The 20,431-nt window shown below is 41.8% G+C and overlaps 1 protein-coding gene and 1 long non-coding RNA gene across 9 annotated transcripts in view; one reads left to right on the forward strand and one right to left on the reverse strand.

The window, feature by feature from the left end:
* ARID1B (AT-rich interaction domain 1B) overlaps positions 1–20,431 on the reverse strand; it is a 441,201-nt gene that overhangs the window by 109,573 nt on the left and 311,197 nt on the right. For all 8 annotated transcript variants that reach the window (XM_017537335.2, XM_017537381.2, XM_017537389.2 and 5 more), the window contains one exon: positions 17,986–18,229. In XM_017537335.2, the coding sequence (XP_017392824.2) occupies positions 17,986–18,229 (244 nt within the window). The remainder of the gene's footprint in view (positions 1–17,985; positions 18,230–20,431) is intronic.
* LOC119472673 lies at positions 4,553–12,127 on the forward strand. Its single transcript, XR_005201838.1, has 2 exons — positions 4,553–6,914; positions 11,055–12,127. It is a non-coding gene; the product is annotated as an uncharacterized LOC119472673 (long non-coding RNA).

Genomic DNA, 20,431 nt, shown 5'->3' on the forward strand with positions numbered 1-20,431 from the left:
TTAGTGCCCGAAATCCATCCCATCCTTCCAATTTCCCTATGTTAGCTGACTCTTGGCAAAAGTGAATAAAGGAAGAGGTAAAGAGAGAACACTGTACACATTTATTTGTCTTGCAAGTTTGCAGGTAAATTGGAGATGGTTAGCTTGATTGTATAAAATGGGGTAAAAATAAATAAATAAATAAAAAGTACTCACTATATAGAGCGCAATGTCCTAAATGATATTCTTCCATTAGTAATTCAAGGAGATTGGCTTTTTATAATTAACATTAAAAGGCATGTTTAATCATGGAAACCTGGACAATTTTGATGTCCAGTTGTCCTCAATAAGGATCCTTAGGATACATGGAGATCATGAGGTGTTTAGTGGCATGTACTTGGGTCCTCTTCATAAACTCTGTGACAGTTGCAAGGGTAAGACCCACTATTCTTAGGTTCATGTGAATTAAACTGCTGTGGTTGTTGCTGAATTCTGAGAAGAAATGAGGAATGCTTCCAACCACTTTGAAATAACTCTATCATAATCAAGTTACTCCCCAGGAATGGTGCTACAAAATTGTTATGTATTTCATAGTTTCCAGCAATTAGCAATTGAATTATTCTTCTTCTGGTCAAGAATTCTTGGTGGTGTCATTAACTTTAGTGAGAAACATAAAGAACACACTGTAGCAACCAAGCACTGATACACCACTACCATGATAATGTTCATCTTGTACTAAGCACTGATACACCACTACTATAATAATGTTCATCTTGTACTTCCCATTGACTAAGCAATTTTGCTGCATCCAAAACTAAGACATGGGATTGCTTTATTCTAGTACATCCTCATGGAAATAAGCTCTCTTTCAAATCTTTAAAGTGGAATATGGATTTCACCTGCCACCATCTGACTTTACCCATCTTCTGGAGGATATATTTCTTATATTCTGCCAAACCCGCTAGTAATTACACTATAACTTCTTACTATGGGCTGTATTTAGTTGCTCTTTTAATTTCTGAAATATGAAAAACTGGTCAGGATCTTTTCTTCCACCATGATAAATGACAATATAATTTTGTTAAGAGACGGCATTGGCAATCTTGCATGTTCTTCATATGTACCCCAAAACTTAAAATGCAATTAAAAAAAAAAAGACAGCATTGGTTGTTGCATGGTAGACTCCAAGTCTATGAAAATCACTGTACATCTTATCTAACTTAGTTAGAAACTAGAGTGTGGGCCGGGCATGGTGGCTCATGCCTGTAATCCCAGCACTATGGGAGGCCATGGCGGGCAGATCACCTGAGGTCAGGAGTTCGAGACCAGCCTGACCAACATGGAGAAACCCCAACTCTACTAAAAATACAAAATTAGCCAGGCATGGTGGCACATGCTTGTATTCCCAGCTACTCGGGAGGTTGCGGCAGGAGAATCGCTTGAGAGCCAAGATCGTGTCATTGCACTCCAGCCTGGGCAATAAGGGCAAAACATTGTCTCAAAAAAAAAAAAAAAAGAAAAAGAAAGAAACTGGAGTGTGATAAGATGGTACAGCTCTGCAATACAGCACAAGGATTTCATGGGTCATTTCTTTAAAAACCTGTATAATACCTAATGGTGTAAATGAAAATAAGTTTTTGATAATTCATACATTGATCAAATATCCTGGTCTTAGGCATTTATTTAGATGAGTTAGAAAAACCCCAAGTTATTTAGGAGACAGCATCCTTGTGTTCAGTGTTTTCTATTTCACTTGCTTTAAGAACGGGAAAAAAATCCCTCTTATTCTCAGAATGAAGAAGCAGGCTGACTGACAGCAACTTCGATACGCTCCAGGCAAACTACTGAAATACAGAATGGGCTCAGGCTCCCACTTAGTGGTTATGGTTAACAGTTTATCTGAAGTGCCTGAGTGTGAACTTATGACACTTCCTACTTTTCAGCATGGGTGTGTGTGTGTGCCTCTGTCTCTAATAGGATCATCTCACCCTTACCAAAAGGTCCTGTATTAGGGCAGAGGGGTGGGGAGGATGTTTGCGACAGAGTGTCAACACAGTTCTTTGTTGTGAATAAATCCTATCTCCAATTAGAGCAGTATAAACCAGAAAGGAATGTCCTTCCCTACCTTTCAACTGAGAACACAGAACCACAGCAACTAGTGTTCTCACCTTTAAGGAGTTAAGCCTCTGCTTTGAGGGAGAAACTTTTCATGTCACATGGCTCAAAAGTTCATTCAAAATGGGGCTAGACTTTCCTAAATCCTTATCCAAACTATTACAAACTATTGATGTGGCATTAGGTCCTAAAAATACAGACAAATGGGCACTTCAGAGGCTATCTGGCCTGGATACTCCTGAGCCATCAAGGGAATGAGGAAACTTAAAATTCCTGAACTTGAAAGAACAAGACTGTTCCCATGTACTGTTTACAGGGCCATATACCTTTATTCTAAACAAACTAATACACTGTCAAAAATCTGCAGGATTAAGCTTTTCAACTCTTCTTCCTACTGTGGTCTGAGGGTTCCAAGTCTTTTTTTAAACCTCACTGCTAGACTTGGAAGATAGATGGGCTACAAAAGACGATCAGCTAACAGGTAGAAAACAGGAGTGGATGTGAGGCGGTCTCCATAAGAACTATGCCCTTATAAAAACCCTTAAAGACCAACTTACAAAACGTTATTCACTCAGCCTGCTATAATACATTCAAACCAGAACCTTTATTAGTTAAATGTACTAAAACTACATAACATTTTTCACATGGAAGTTGGTTTAACAGTCTGATCACTGATACCCACGAGATCCCTTTTGGGGAGATTCCTTTCCACAGACAACTTGGGGCAGAGAAACTGAAAAGCCTCTGGCAAGGCAAAGGACAAGTTAAGTCAGAGGATACACAGTGACACATGGACTTCTAGACTTGACTATTTCAGTCACCACAGCTTTGATTAAAGATAAACTGGAGGTGGCCCAGCACAATGGCTCATGCCTGTAATCCTAGCACTTTAGGAGGCTGAGGCAGGCAGATCGCTTGAGGTCAGGAGTTCGAGACCAGCCTGGCCAACCAAGTGAAACCCCATCTCTACAAATTCCTCATTCTAGGTTCTAACACTTGGTGACAACGTGGTGGTGGGTGACTGTAATGCCTGCTACTTGGGAGGCTGAGGCAGGAGACCCACTTAAATCCAGGAGGTGGAGGTTGCAGTGAGCGGAGATCACACTGCTGCACTCCAGGCTAGGGTGACAGAGCGAGACTCTGTCTCAAAAAAAACAAAAAAAAGATACACTGTAGTCATAAAACATTTACATACAGTGGATTCTCCTTATTAAAATGGGCCATAGAAGTCTGAATGACTGCTAAGCGACCTGGAAGGTGTGGGAATATCGTGTGCTTTGGATTTGACTTAGGCGCAACTCTCAGAGCGGCGGCTGGCGTAAGCTCAGCCTGGGTCCCACCGTGCTTGCCACACCGCTAAGGACCGACTCTGGGGAGGTACATAAAAAGTAAGTCTTTGTGGATAAAACAGCCATTAAATAAAAGAGGGAACGTTAAGGAAAGCTTCTCAACTTTAGTTAGCTTCAGATGTGAAGACATGAATAGTAAATGGGCAAGATGAGCAAAAATGTGATTTGGCTGAAAGCAGGAACCGCTTCACTTTGGGAATCTTGAGGATCTGGGAGGCACCCCCTGTGAAAATCCACGGTGTGCTTAAGTATATAAACTACCACGCTGAAAATCTGCCATTCTCATCCAAACACCCCTCTGTAATAGCTTTAAAGCTAGGGCATACAGCTCCCAGGTCTACTGGGCATGGGAAAGCCCACATGTGGAGGGAAAGGTCTACTGTGCACACTGGGAATGGCAGAGCCAGCCTGGCCTTCCCCGGGAAATCCGGATCCACAGCGCTCTGCTATCTGTAAGCAAAGAAGTAGGTTCTGAACTTTCCTCAGGCAGAACACCAGACATAAAATGCTGAACAGCCACCAGCTCTATTCTCTCTAATCCTCGCTTTGATGTAAGGTAAGAGGCAGGGGGCAACACCAAATAGAGCGGGCGGTTTATATTTCTCTCACCAGGGCAAATTAATAAAAACAAAACCTAATTTTTCCCTTCTCTTACCCATTCTTACTCCTCTTCAATATTTTTCCTCTTTCTAAGATTCCTTTTTTGTTTGAGAAGCTTAATATTTGGCTGCCTTCTGAAGAAATGGGTATAGTGACAGATGAAAGACTTGTATTCATCGTCTAATTCAGAGTAAGGGGAAAAATCGACTGCTGTGCATTTAAGATTCTAACAACCTTGCAATTTTGTATGGTCGTTTCCCCCACCCGTTCTTTTGAAGAAATCTGCTTTTATTCTGCTAATAACTAACCACAGTTGCAGCAGCATGGATCCGATTAGCAGTTCTTATGATACAAAGGAGAGAAGAAAAAAAGCTGGGAACGGGGTTGCCAATTTGTCCACCTGGGCCCCCAGGAGAAAGATTAGCCGAGGCGCCTGCCGGCTCCCTTTCTTCCACTTGATGGCTGCTCTATGCTGCCGGATAGAGACAGGCCTTTTTCAAGCCAAGGCACTTTCCTTTAATAAAAGTTTCACTCGCCTCCATCCTCTCTTGTCACCAGTTCCTCGTTCTGGTTTGCAATGCTTCGTGACAACTCTGCCTGTAAACATGGGTGGCTGCCTACGAAAGGCGCCACACGCGGATGCTCACTCCCTTGGAGTCGTTTTGCATCTAAAAGAGAATATATCATGTGAACACTTGCTATGCCCTACGGGTATGAGGGACCGTGTTTTCCAGACCAAAAGGTGGTGGCACACGTGGCCAGCCAACGGGCATCTTTACGCTGCTTCTGGATGTGAGAAGGCAGAGGGAAAAAATACCGAGTTTGGGAATTGAATATTGGAATCTGAGGAGAATAACACAGAACCTATAACACTGAGACCAACAGATAAAACACTGGTGCTATATATAGGTGGCATGGTTTCTGTAAATTCTCCATTTAGATATAGAATTAAGTGTCCATTTATGTACTAAAATGATGCGCTTTTTTTAAAGAGTTTAAAAATTCACTGCATTTGTGATTACACTAAGTAATGACAGCTTCTTTTCATGATAAAACTTAAAATCCTTGGTATAAAACTACATTAAAAGTAAAGCAGCAGACAGCTAAAAGCACTATTCTGAAAAACTTAAAACAAAAACCAAAAAAACCCCAAGGCTTCTGAGTGAAATCTCCGGGATCTAAGGGGTATACATCAGCACCTCGTAATGTATTTTTAACAGAAATCAGCACCTGCTTAACTTGCTTCGATATGACAATTCACAGCATGACATATTAATACATTTGGGTGTTTAAATAAGTGCTTTTTCAAGAGAAAAAGAGTTGCACAATGAAACTCGGATTAATCAATAACCAAACTCCTTTTTAACAGTGCTGGGCTTGGGAGGTTGCTGGGGGTTGAGGGAGAGCTGACCTCTCCAGCATGAGGCTAAAACTGCGGGGCCCAGGCGGGAGGCAGCGGACACCCTCAGGGACCTGCAGCTCAGGAGTAAACTCTGACAGAAGCAGTGCCAGCCTGGGCATGGCGAAGCTCTGCATGTTGAGTGCCAGGGGACAGGAGGGCTGTGCAGGCACGGAACCTCTGACTGCAGCAATGTGGAGAGGAAGGTTCTTGAGCACGACCTCAAGTATTCATCACTCCTTTCAGACTGGACTCAATATTTGGCAAGCACACTTGTGAAAGGTATCTGTCACAATGGAGTCGCTTTCAGGACGGAGGAGAAAAGAAAGATCCCATAGAGGGTGAAATGCAAAGGCAGAAAGACGGCTCCAAGCCCACAGGAGAAAGGATATGTAAGTCACCAATTTCCGAACTCTTTTCTCTTGGATTCCCATTTTTCTAAGAGAACTGTGAGCTTTTTAATTTGGCCCACGTGTACTGAACAGCACTACTTGCCAGGCAATGTTCTTAGCACTGGGGACAAAAAGAAGAAAGAGACTCTCAGCCCGCCAGGGGCTCAGGCAGCTGGGGCAGCCCGAGGGAGAGCTGAACTCCAGGCCTGCAGGGGTCAGCAAGGACTTCCTGAAGGGAAAGGCTGTTTAGTGGGGTCTTGATGCATAAGTAGGAGTTTGCTGGGCTGCATAAAGGGTGGGATGGACATTCCAGGCAGAAAGGATAGATATCATTGTTCTTTCATGCAGCTCTAGGGGCAAAGATCTGATACAAAATCACGGTTAGTGGTATAGAAACAGGGAATTCTGAACTAGTTCTTCCAGCTGCTTCTAAGAAAAAGCAACGAGGCCACATTAAAAACAAGCAGCAAAAATATATATACACTGGGGTTTGGCTCTCTTAAAATATGATGCTTTTTTGCCTTTTTTCAAGTAGAATTTAAATGACATGATCCCTGGACTTCACGTGAAATGAACTTAAAGTAACAATTGTGAAATAAGGGAGTCTACTGGTAGCTGAATTGGACTTTAGAATAACAGTAATTTTGTACAATACTTTTTTCTGTGATATTACTTTCAACTGAACCAAATCTAGTTCTAGAAAGGTCAGAAAAAAAAAAAAAAAAAAAAAAAANAAAAAAAAAAAAAAAAAAAACACCGGGCACTAGGCCGCTCTTAAAAAATGAGCTAAACTTTATCCCTAAACTTTTCTGTGAGAAATAGATGTGCTCATAACTGGGAATCAAGCCTCCTTCTGGAACACTGGGCAAGTGCGAAGCTGCCTTGGACACAGGTGCTTTCTTCCATATTCTAGAAAACATTTCTTCTTCCATTTCTTTTTTTACAGTCTCTACATTTTGGGGTACCCCGAGGTTGCCTCAGAAGTCTTCTCGCAGTGATTCTCAGCCATGGCAGCACATAATCACCACTTGGAGTGCTTTAAAAAAGTACTGATGGAATACACTGCGTCAGACCAATGAGGTCAGCATCTCGGGCTGGGCTGGCATCAGGCTTTCCCAGGTGTGCTGTGTGGCATGTGCTGCTGTCCGCTGACCTTCACTCATTCTCTAGGTCAGGACTTCCCAGGCCAGTAGCTTCAGCAGAGCTGAAATGCTCTGGAAATGCAAGTTTCCGGGCTCCACCCCACAACTACTGAATCACAAGCCCTCCAGGTGATGCTGAGGCAGGCTGGGTGCCCAGGGGACCTCATTCTGAACCCTAAAGCCTCACAAACTTATTTTTCCAACCAAAATCCTGCCTGAGTCCTTGTCAAAACCTCCCTTAGGATGCCCAGTGGGAATCTCGAATACAGTGTGTTTAAACCAAACTCTTGATTCCCCATCAAAAACGTGCTCCTCTGTCTTCTTCTATACAGAACCACCATTTTACTAATTCCTTCGGCCAAACACCTTCTGCTGCTACCCCTGTCATGTGTGCATCCAAGTGGCAATCAACCCTCCCCGCGGCTACTGCAGGAGCCTCCGGTGTCCCCACTTCCCCCTTCCCCTGCAGCATACTGTCCACTTAGCAGCCACTGTGAGCCTCCTAAACCCTCAACAGGATCATGCTATTCCCTGCCTTCCCAGCCTTCTAGAAGGTTCACATCACACTTAAACTCCTAAATCACAATCATAACCTACAAAGCCGTTAGCTCCTCTCTAATCTAAGTGCCCACCCTTTCTGCTCCTTCGCCCGTGACCACCATGCTTCAGCTACACTGACTTCCTGGTGTTTGCCGCCCGGCACACTAGCACAAGACTAACTCAGGGCCTTTGGGTTTGCTCCTCTCCCTGCCTGGATATTCTTTCTCAGATGCTCACATGGCTTGCCCCTGCTTTTCCCTCACTTCTCTTGTTCAAGTATCAACTTCTAAGAGAGACATCTTCCCTAACTAGCCACTGCTATCTAAAGAAGTCACTCGATTTTCTCCCGACTAACTGACAATAAAGTATGTAGTCCTTTTTTACGTATTTCCTGTCTTTCCCACTAGAATTTAAGTTTCATGAGGACAGGACCTTTTACAGTTTATGTTCAGTGCATTTACACTTCCTATGCCTGCAGCATAGCATACACTCAGTGCTTCGCTGAATTCATGACAGAAGAGGATGATAAAATAATAAAGGAAGGAAAATGAACAATTGAGCTAGTTGGTGTCCACAGGGTGCATCCAGCAGCCAAAATGCAACATGCCACCTTTCTAAACCATCAAATGAAGTAATATATTTGGCATCCTCAGCAAGGTCACGCTCTTGGCATTCAGTTTTATGCATTTAATGCAGTTTGCAAGTACAAACTCCTATGTCACTTTCTATTTGGAAGGGAGAATATCAACATTAACAATTCCTGGTTATATCATTTATAAACATGCAGATGTGGATTATGAAAGATTAATGCATTTTAGGATTGGTGAAGGCATTCCGTTTGTCTCATGCCGAAACCAATTCTGTTCTTCATTAGTCAGTGACAACCCATATCACCCTGTTATGGAACAGAAATCAAAGGTGCAAGAATTGAGAATAAGTGAAGAAACTGATTAGTAAGAGTCTTAACGGCTATAATCAATCAACACATCATAATAATCCTGGCTCCAGGGTTATCAGGAGATTGGGAAAGAAGCCTAACACTGTCTATAAAATGGATTTGTTCCTTCCACAATGGGTACTTATTCTCTTCTAGGAAACATGGTGATATACCGGAAGTTTGTGAAATCAACTTTAGGGGCATCTTGACTCCAAGTACTATGCATTTTACCACCATTTTCCAAAATGTACTCAAGTGATTTTTGAAACTTTTTACCTCTAGGCTAAAATTAGTTCATAAAAGCTTTCGTACCCCTCCACTCTGCATCCTCCTCCTCAGTGAAGGCAGAAGGCAGCAGGTCAATGCCAACAGCATTTCCGCAGAGGCAGCACATGCAGAGTCCAGATGCAGTGACACTCAGCTGAGCACAGGTTCAGAGCAGGGACAGCCTACTCGGCTCAGGAGTGAGAACAAACAGAGAACAAGGTGTCTGAAGTGCTTCTCCAGCGAACAATGCAAAAAAGTAGTGGAGAGGTGGGAGTGGACCGTCAGACCAACCATGAAAACACATGAGTCATGGCTGAGATTGCCGAGCAAGAGAAAGGCATGTAATATTGCCGTGGTGACACTGGCTTTCTTGTATTTTCATACACAGAAGAATAGAGAAAAGGAATGGATATTAATCAGAGAATTTATACTGAATTATCCAACTTTTTTTTAATTATGAGAGGGAGCAAAACTAAGTAAGAATGTGTATTTGGAGAAATTTCTAGTTTTTTTTTTTTTTTGAGACAGGGTCTCGCTTTGGCACCAGGCGCCAGGCTGGAGTGCAGTGGCGCGATCTCGGCTCACTGCAATCTCCGCCTCCCGGGTTCAAGCAATTCTGCCTCAGCCTCCCGGGTAGCTGGGACTACAGGCACACGTTAACACGCCCAGCTAATTTTTCTGTATTTTTAGTAGAGATGGGGTTCCACCATGTTGGCCAGGATGGTCTTGATCTGTTGACCTTGTGATCCGCCCGTCGTGGCCTCCCAAAGTGCTGGGATTACAGGCGTGAGCCACCATGCCTGGCCAGTATTTTTTAATTTCTGAACATGGGAGAAAGAAGGGGGAAAGGCTTAATTAATTTGTAGTTTGTTGGAATGAAAGATTGAAAAGATTTTTGCTGCTGAAGAAAAGGATACTCATTCCCCATCTATCAGAATACATGATTTGGAAACATGGTGATATACCAGAAGTTTGTGATGTGAAATCAACTTTAGGGTCATCTTGACTCTAAGTACTATGCATTTCTTCTGGAGTGACGTCTGAAGGAGAAGAGTAGCTCAGAACAATGGGACGGTTCTTCAAATGCAAGGCCCGGCCGCCAAACGGCAATGAGGAATCTGGTCTTTACAAATAGCGCTGACAATACTCATGACCCATGGACTCGCTGAGTGTCCATAACCAGGATCTTGGCCTAAATTTTAAAGCCACTATCTTAAAGTGGGAGGTTCTATATCATACTACCAATAACTAAGCCATATAGAGATGCAGCCCCATCTCTCAAAAAGACAAAATAGACAATTTGCTTTCTTCACTATTGCTAAGCAGCATTTGGAAGGGAATGGAAATAGTTTTGTATAACACCCAAATATTTTACTTTGTCAGGGAGAAAAAATGACTGGCGTAAGTTCTCTTTGCTTTGTAGAACTGCTGAATTGGTTTTCCGTGCTGCCACAGATGAAAAACATGGGATATATCAACAGCATTTTGTGTTAATTTTTTTTTTCCTTCTCAGCTCGCCAGTAAGCAGCATGCATCTTCCTTGCAACAAGCTGTTACAGGGTTTCCACCTCCAGAGAAGCCAAAAAGAACATTCGACAGTTATTTTAAAATAAGATTATTAGGTAAGGTGATTATGCAGACTTTGAAATAAAAAATGTGTCAGTAGGCGAAATGCCATTTTAGAGGGTCTACGGCTAATGTTATGAACGGACACTGGCTAAGAGCCATTTACACAGAGAAATAAACTCATGCTTTTTATCCGGAGTTTTATTAGGGCCAAATGAAAAAGTAGAAAGTTTATTTACTTAGGATGGGCTTGGGCCCTAAGAGACCTAAAACTCCAGAGAACACGGGTGAAATGAAAGAGACGCTGGCTTGCATCATCTGTCGTCCATCTGAGAGGCACTAATCTTGACAAATGAGACCAAGAGCTATCATTTCCTCTCACTGGAATCCTTCCTGTTCACTCTGGCCTATGACTAACTCCTAACTGAGATTCATTTTTCTCTTTCCCATTATAGCATCCTTCCAGATTCTGCTTGTTTGAATGTCAAATTAAGCAAGAAAATTAGTTTTTTGACCAGAATATCTTCTTGTTTGTATCTGCAGCTATATAGGCTTGTGGAGAAATCTACTTGCTGACGGGGTAGGACTGGGTGAGCGCGTACACAGAAGAACTCTAAATATACCGCGGTGCTGCCAGAGTTCTTTTCCATATTTAATCGAATACGGGGCGCCCTTTCTAGAACTCATGCTTTTTGTGTCTGAGATTTTTCTGAGGCGCGCAGATTCATCATGCTGGTTGGTATGCTGGAGACATCTCTCACCATCTAGGGATGGCCAGGGTAAAGCGGCAGAGAGTCAGGCTCCACTATGAAGGAGCTGGAGCTTTGTGGCGTAGGAGGATGAGCTCTGGCCAACCCACTTCTTAGGGCTCGACACACCTGTGATCCTTTTCTTTTCTTTTTTTTTTTTTTTTAATATGATTGAAGTGTTTATTTTTTAGTGAAACATTCATATTTTTAGTTATTGAAAACATGAAATTTAGTGTTTCAACGAAATTTTGTGTCATTTTTCTTACTGCAGGCTTAATTTTTTAAATTTTTCAATGCAACCTATTTTGAAACATTTTTTTTTTTTTTGATCCTTTTCAAAGGACAGAGACTGAAGTTATTCGCTGGGTAAGAGCTCACATTAGCAGAGGGGTGCGGGGTACCACATGCTGTGTGCTGTTGTGGGGCTCCTGGAGGCAGCTACCCCAGCGGGAGGCACCTGTGCAGAGGTGATCACTGGGGTAGTGGGGAGCGCTGCGGGCTGGAGAGGGAGGAGGTGAGGGGAGGTAGCAGTAGAAAAAGACGGGAGCTGGGAAGGCGGCTCCTGGAAGGCGAGTGAGATTCCTTCCAATCCAGGCCTCCTGGCTTCACAGTCTGAGCTCTGAAGCTGCCTTGACCCATCCCTCACACCCAGCCAGCCAGCCGGCAGTCTGCTGAGAGGCCAGGCGGCTGGTGAGCAGCCCCAAACAGCAAAGCATGAAATGTCAAAATAAAGGGGGTTCTACTTTCTTACTTGATGCAACTCTATTTTGTTTGTTTCATCTCTATCTAAAGGATGAGGTGGCCTTTAATTAGTCTCACCTAGTACCAGGCAAGAAGAACAACAGCCATGATATAAACAGCTACTCATTATGTGCTAGCATGAAGACCTAATTTTGTATTTTTGATCCTAATCTCTTATGATCGGTGGCCTTCTACTGCCAGATCAAAGTGACTTAACTCTACTTACAATGGACTTGGTACAAATACCAAACGCCTAATGCCAAAAAAAGAATGGGGAAAAGTCTATTCAGGAATTTTCAGTTACTGCCCTTAGATCTTCATTAATAAAACAGATGAACTTAGTTTTATAAACAAGAGTGCCAGCCAGGCTGTGAACAGTTAACACCTACCCTGATGGCGTGCTCCCTCTCCTCAATATTTAAACACTGTCGCTGCTTACAGCACACGGAGGAAAAGCTGACAGAAGCCTTTGGCCAATAAAATGAAAAAAAATTTTAAAGTTTGGCTTATTTACATTTTTGCTTTGTTAGTAAACTGCAATGGCTGGCTCTGGAGGCAAGACGAGTGAAATTAACATCCGCAGAATTTTCTGGCAACAGCAGTGCATTCAGATGCTGTGCTGAGTCAGCTTCCACCATGCATTAGGGGTAATCAGGCCCAGCGTAAGACCGAAGGCCTGTTCAATACATCCAAAACCCAGCAGCCTTCCTTACAGCAAAGGGAAAAACGCTAGGATGTAACCCGAGAAGCAGCGTTTAAGTGCAACGTGATGGGATCATTTACTAAAATACCAGCATAACGTCCAATATCACATATTTCAGAATTAACTGTACCTGACATTACATCTGCTTAATTTAAATATACACTATAGGAATACACACTGCCTATTACAGAGATGGAGCTATTTCATTTCTGTCTCTAAATATAAATACATCAGTATGAAGGAGAGAGAGAATAAGAAAAAAACAAGGAAATTTATAATGGCTCTGAAGGGAACGTATAGCGTCTGTGTTTCTGTTCTCAAATGCTTGTTTAGATTCAATAAGCAGGTCTGAATTCTTTACCTTCTAACTATAGAGAGCTGCAAAAACAAAAAGAATGTGCAAGCAAAAAGAGAGAATCCGTGTGGCTACCTAACATAAAAAAATCTCCATCCTGCTTCTCCAAAGAATGCAGGCGGAAGAGCCCTGCTGAGTCAGGGGTGCGGCACGCAGTGTGGTACCAGGGTATCATGGTAGTGGTTCCCATGATACTCACAATGTTTGTGAGGCAGCAAGATAGGAGGGCAAATCTGCAGTGGGTGGAGGAACATTTTAACAGGCAAGAAACACAATCAGCCATTTGGGATGCTTTACTGGGGTTTGTTTATCTACCTCTGTGATACTTCTCATTAGCTGTCAATTACATTTAGCAGGGTAGAGATGGAGAAAAATGATTGTTCTTTTTCAACAAATCCTAGGAGAGCAACATCAGGAAGAGCCCCCTGCAACATTTTGGCTTCACTTCATCCCAGCTATCAGCTACATAACAGCTGCACATTTTACAATGACTTGCTAGAGAGACAGTGATTGAAAGAGCCAGTCTGTGAGACACGAAGAGGAGGTGGTAAGATACAGGAGGAGGTAACAGGAGAGAACAGGGGTCAGACACAAGTCAGTGCGGAGAATGAGAGGAAGGAAGCGGGGAGGAAGAAAACAAAAGGCTACATGTATAAAAATAAAGGGAAATTCCTAGCAGATACTCAGCAGTTTCAGTATCATGCCTGGGAGAGCACGCCATCTCTGCATGACATGCGCAGTTCACTGGCAGACCCAGAACCAAAGGAAGGTGGACTGTGTATGAGCTTGGGATCTAATGTATAGATCCATGCAATTTAAATACGGGAGAAGGAGGAGGGAAATGGGCCTAATTATTCTCTAAAGGAAGGTGTATTTGCATTTAGGTAAAAGTAAATATGAAACAAAAAGCAAAGACCAGCTTTATGATCAACTCAAAATGTGGTTTTATTACCTATGACCAAGTTCACAGAAATATATAACATAATCCAAGTCGGATAACTCAATATATTTAATATTTCTCAGAGAATAAGGATATGAATCTTAGGGAAATGATTTAAAAAATTAAACAGGACAGGGTGCCTAGGTGGAAAGAAATGAAAATAGAAGACGATCTTTTTTTTTCCCAACAAAAACCTGTCATGAGTTTTGAGTAAATTCCATTAAAACAGCTGCATATAAAATGTTTGACGAACAGTTATCAAAAAAACTGACATGTGAGTGCCCCTAGGCTTAGCTGTGGGAACAGAGAAAAGAGAAATGGGTAATACTGGGACTCAAGCCACGGACTATTCCCCCAAGGTCAAGGTCTGAGAGTAACTTGGCTCCTCTGCATGAATGAGAAAGTGGTGCCCCTTCCCACAGAGGGCAGGTCAACCCCATTCAGACCCCGTGCAATGAGCAACCTGTTGAAGTGTGTACGGCAGCCCCGGCGGGGGCCACTGAACAAAAAGAGCTGCTCACAGTTAGCTGATTGGCCTCCGTGCAGACAAAAAGAGGGAAAATCATCCAGGAATTCATCCTGCACCCACTGTTAACTTTTCTGTGTAGCAGGCAGGCTGTCTAGCATTAATCAATCTGCCTACGATCTGAGTGAAGCGGGGTGAAGTGTCCAGCTCAAATTTTCATGTGTAGAGACACCAGTAAAAACTCTGTTAATCTCTGGGGTACAGTCATTTCTATCTCTTATTTTCTGGTCTTCACCTTAACCTTCTCAGACCCAACCCCCAAGAAGAGCAACATGGACCTTTTTATTTTTTTTCCTAGAAGAAAGAACTGAGTTCAACTTTGTGAAAATGCATTATGCTTCCGTGGCTAGCTCTAAACTACCTCCGCAAACACAAGTCACCAGAGGGGACATACATGTCTTCTGAATTGCGTAAAAACACCACTGGCTTAAGAACCAGAAGACCTGCTGCCTAAATCAGCTGTACAGCTCTGGACAGTAATTGTCGCAGACAGGTCCCCAGGTCTCAGTTTGAATAAGATCCATAATGGAGAACGTAACAATTGCAAGAATCAGCAAGCACTGGGTGTTCGCCATGTATCTCATGTGCAGTGACACGTTTCATCTCTGCATTTCCCCTATGAGGTGGGGTTATCATCTATACAGATGCAGAAACTGAAGCACAGAAAGGCTTAGAAGCTTCTTCAAGGTTATGTGGCTAGTATCAGACAATTATGAAAGTCCATTCAGTTCAAATGTTTGTAATTCCACTTGGGAGAAAGGCGAATGCCCAAATTGCTTATCAGATTTTCTAAGAGGCGACTCCATGGAGAATACACTAAGAAATGTTCTGCTTGTCATATTTATATAATCTGATCCCACGTAGCTTCACACTTAGCAAAGACAGCTAAGAATTTACTTGAAGAATATGCCACCAAAAAAAGGTGGAGCTTTTGCTGCCTAATTTCTTCCCGGTACTAAATGTCATTGACTAGCTTTACCAAGCATCATATAGATGTTGGCTACAGAGGGGCTGACTTGTAAAAGAACAGTGAAGCAATATGGCGGTTAGCGTTTCTGACACAAGTTTAAAAAACAATCTATACACTTTAAATGACATATCCAAGAAAGTGGAAAGTTTTCTATGAAAAAAGGAGTTAGCAGGCAGAAATGGTAGTAAGGTCCTTGTTCTCTCTGTCTGCACACATCTGCAGTTACTGTGAAGAATGACCATCATTCATCAATGATAGACTGGATAAAGAAAATATGGCACATATATACCGTGGAATACTATGCAGCCATAAAAAAGGATGAGTTCATATCCTGTGCAGGGACATGGATGAAGCTGGAAACCATCATTCTCAGCAAACTGACACAAACACAGAAAACCAAACACCTCATGTTCTCACTCCTAAGTGGGTGTTGAACAATGAGAACACATGGACACAGGGAAGGGAATATCACACACCTGGGCCTGTTGGGGGTGGTGGGGAGCTAGAGGAGGGATAGCAGGGAGTGGGAGGGGTAGGGGAGGGATAGCATTAGGAGAAATACTAACGCAGATGACAGGGGGATGGATGCAGCAAACCACCATAGCACGTGTATACCTGTGTAACGAACCTGCATGTTTTGCACATGTATCCCAGAACTTAAAGTATAATAAAAATTAAACTAAATTAAAAAATAAAAAAAGAATGGGCATCCTTTGTGATGGTGTATAGCCCACTTACCAGCTTTTACCCTGTGCAAACCAACTAAACCACAGACTCTGAGGCCAGTTAAATTTGCTGAGCCACCTTCTCTGTAAAATACTATATAATTTAATATGATACCATACCCACGATCACATGCCCAAATTAGCTCTTCTGTTCAGTTTTATGTTCTTTATCGCATCAAAATCAAAACAATGAAAATACAAGTTTAGAAATCCCCATTTGAAATGACAGACATGTATGACAATCTTCAGATAGTTAACTACTCATCAGGAACTTAAAATTTAGATTGATCATATCTTTATACCTCAAGAAAGTTTTCATTTGGGTTTTTACAAAAAGCCCTTCTGACTCAACTTAGAATGAAAGAGTGAGCTCTTTGAATAATGCAGTTTTACATATAACTTTACAACATTTAGGTAGGTGACACCTTAAAAACCATCTCAACATCAAAAACTGTCTTAAAAATTCTGGACTATAGAGAATTCACAGCTTTAAAAAGTCGAAAGCAGCAGGTAAGTCCAGGTTTTATCATAACCACTATGAGGACAAATATTTTTGAAAGAAAGGTAACATCAAAATGCCTTAATCAAAACGCACTGAGCGTACACCTATGTCAAATTACAGATGAATCTTAGAAACATAACGTTTAGTTTACAAAACCAAATTGTAGCATACACTATGAGTGGGGCGATCACATTATCTGATCCGCCCAAGACCTTCTGGTTTATGCTTCTGTCCTACCGTAACTGTTAATAGCAGCCCTTTGCATGCACAAAAGTGTCTCAACTTGGATGATAAATTATAGTCATTCCAAATATAATACATTTCTATAAAGCTAAAAACTAAATAAAACTAACAAATAAATACTCTATGAATGTTTGTAATAAAATTCTTACAAAAAAACTCCCAAAAACCAACAAACCAAAAGAACAATTTTTTAAAAAAGGTTCAAAGGATATTTGAAGCAAGGGAGAGGTATAGAGCTTGAGATCAGGAAGGAATAAACAGGTAGATACAACAGCACTGAATGTACAGGTAGATACTACAATTCTTAAACCGGATGGTGAGTTCATGAATATTCATTTGATAGCTATGTTTTATAATTAGTGTGCTATATATGTTCTTTTATTTAGAGACAGGTGTGTGTAACATTCTAAACATTCCACAGTACGCTATTTTTTTCTTTTTTTAATAATGTAAGAGGTAAAATGTTAAAAAGCACTGAAACGAACACCCATGATTTTGGAAGGATACAATAAATGATCTGGTTTGGTGATAAAGGAAAGCTAGCTGCATAGTAGACTTAAATGGATGAAGTCTGATATAAGAAATCTGGATGAGGATGAAGTAACTGACAAACAACCAAATAAATAAATAGCCTCAAGAACATAAAAAGAAAGCAGAGGAGAGACAGGATGCATAACTGAAATAACTGAACACGGAGTTAACTAGCACATGGACTCCTTGTATCAAACAGAAGGCATGAGTTTGTATCAGTAAGAATGCCTCAACATGCCCTGGAAGTAACCACTGTCTGCATGTGATCAGACACTGGTAAGTACAGACCGTAGAAATGTTCTAGAAAATAAATGCTGTGGCAAGTATCAAATAAAAACATACAAACGTAAGGCCAATCCTCATCCATGATCTCACTTCCGTGGCACTCATCAACAGAAAATCTGATGTAACAGAATCATTACAAAACACACGCTAAGAGAATACATAATATCCTGCTTCTGGCATAAGTTAAGGTAAATATACAAATTGAAAATAAAGTAATTGGTCATTTTATGAAAAGGGAAGTTATATTTACCTGTTGAGTATCTTTAGGAACTGGGACTCTTGTATGCTTTGGTGAGAATTCAGTTAAACCCTTAATAGGTGGTCACTAGGTTTTTAAATAGTAAGGTAATGAAATGTGAGGTGCTGTTGATGAACGTGAGATCTGTCTTTATCACAGAGCAAAATGATAATTATTAGGAAAGTAAATACCTGGGATACTTGCAGGAGAGATTGGGCCAGATCGAGACTGGTTGCTTCCTACAGGAGAGCCGACAGGAGAGGGAGACGGGCCCCCCGGGATGCTGGAGAGATGAGGGGATGCATGTGGGGAGAAAGGTGACTGTGCCGGGTTGCTCTGATCCCCTTGGCTGCTCGTGGACCCGGATGCGCTGACTGCTGAGCTCAAAGTTGCTTCTGTTCCCGTGGGGAGGTCATCAATGGAGCCAGACAGATCCTAAGAAAGGAAAAGATGTATTTATAGAGTGACATGTTTGGATATGAATATCTCATCAAAAGGCGACTTGGAAATCATAATGATGTCCCCTTCAGAGATGAAGGTTTTCTGGGTAACACCCAAAATTCAAAGCATGGCCACTTTTTATTGGAAGATTTTAGTGAGGTTGTAAGTTGAACCAATAAGATCTTGCCTCTCTCCTAAAAAATGAGTAAGGTTGTACTCCTTGATGAAACTATCCTCATACAGTTTGTCCTTCAGCTGTCAGCGCTGAGTCCATTAGACCTGTTCAAAGTGCCACAAAAGACAGACAACAGTCTGCCTGGTGACTTACCACAGGAATGGAATGCCTGATTCTTCAATGACCACTTCATAAAGTAAAAAAACTATAGGCTTTGAGTCCTTTTATTGAGAATTTGACATTGGTGGACTACTTGAATTTCAAACTACGATATGCTAATGTAATAGCAGTCACAATTTTGACCAAACTTAGTGATGATAATTTTTTTTTTTTTTTTGAGATGAAGTCTCGTTCTTGTCGCCCAGGCTTGAGTGAAGTGGTGTAATCTCAGCTCACTGCAACCTCTGCCTTCCAGGTTCAAGCGATTCTCCTGCCTAGACTCTTGGGTAGGCGGAATTACAGGCGCTTGCCACCATGCCCAGCTAATTTTTGTATTTTTAAGAGAGACGGGGTTTCACCACATTGGCCAGGCTGGTCTCAAACTCCTGACCTCAGGCGATCTGCCTGCCTCAGCCTCCCAGAGTGCTGGGATTACAGTTGGGAGGCACCGTGCCCAGCCGATAAATTCTTACATCTTAAGTAACTATAAAGTGTCATTAAAAGAAAACAGTAATGTGTGTATTTATATATGATATTGGGAAAATAAATCTCTTTGAAGTTATGTTGGCATAAATGAGTCCTAATGTTATACCTTACTTTTTAATGCCAAAATTTACGCTGTCCATGCCATCTATATTTTATCACCGTACTCTCTGAGGCAGTGATTAAGATCCCCAATTGATACAGATACAAAAAAAATAGAAGCTCAGAGAGTGCAAGTTACTGTTGAAGGTTACTTTACTGAGGACAGACTGCAGGTGCTAAAGAGGAAAGGGGGATGATGAGAGAGAAAGAGGAAGAAATGGTCTTCTGCTCCCTCAGCAGAAGGGGACTCGGACAGAGGCTTCACTTCAGCCTGCATCACTGGTGTGCCCCCGCCACGGCTCCCACGGAGGCCCCCATCAGCAGGTGCTCAGTGCATCCCCACCGCAACGCCTGGACTCCCAGATCACCAACTGAGTGAGGTGCCGAATGAGCTCTCAAGGCTGAGTTACAGCATAAAAGATACCTGTCCTTATTACTGAAGACTACATGCTAAAGAATGGAATCAGAAATATCTGGTTACAAGGCATCTTCAATCCTCATAGATCTCCTCCCCTTCTAAGTTTTATTAATGTTTAATTTTACCTCACTGCTTACAACTGGGAATTCTGAGACTAGGGCTTTAGAATCTGGTAGAGGAAGATGCTAAGATTCTAAGAATAAACCTAGACCAGAAAGTATGAAAAAAAGCAAGGGCAAGCAGAGTCAGTTACAGCTCTTCAGGGTACCCTGAAATGTCACAAAGCAAACTCAGGATTAGGATCCTAGTGCCCTGGATAGTTTAGTTTATCTACTGATCATCTGTTATAGCATATAATTAACTTCTCTTAAAAAAAAAATTCTAAAGCATAGCTGATAGAACCTAATCAAAAAGAGAAATTCTTTGGAAAAACAAAATGTCTTCTGCTAAGAAAAATAACATCTTTCTAAGTAAAATAGAAAACGTCTTCATTCCACAAAATCTTCAATGACCAATGACTGTGCTTACAAGAAATAACATAACAGGAACAGAACAGACTAAAAATAGCACCCCCAGAAAAAGTTCACCAAATCTCCAAAATAGAAGCCTGGTGTGGTGGTGCAGCCTGTAGTCCCAGCTACTTGGGAGGATGAGGCAGGAGGCTTATTTGAGCCCAGTTCAAGGCTACAGTGAGCTTCAAGTGTACTTGTGAGCAGACACTGCATTCCAGCCTAGGTGACACAGTGAGACCCCTGTCTCAGAAAAAAATCCAAAATAAAATTAAGTAAATTCAATCCAACTTTTAGAATTCAAAGATATATAAATATTTACGCTAATCCTTATGATTAGCAAAAAAGTT

Source organism: Cebus imitator, unplaced genomic scaffold (genome assembly GCF_001604975.1).
Source record: "Cebus imitator isolate Cc_AM_T3 unplaced genomic scaffold, Cebus_imitator-1.0 Scaffold6, whole genome shotgun sequence".
Taxonomy (NCBI): Eukaryota; Metazoa; Chordata; class Mammalia; order Primates; family Cebidae; genus Cebus; species Cebus imitator.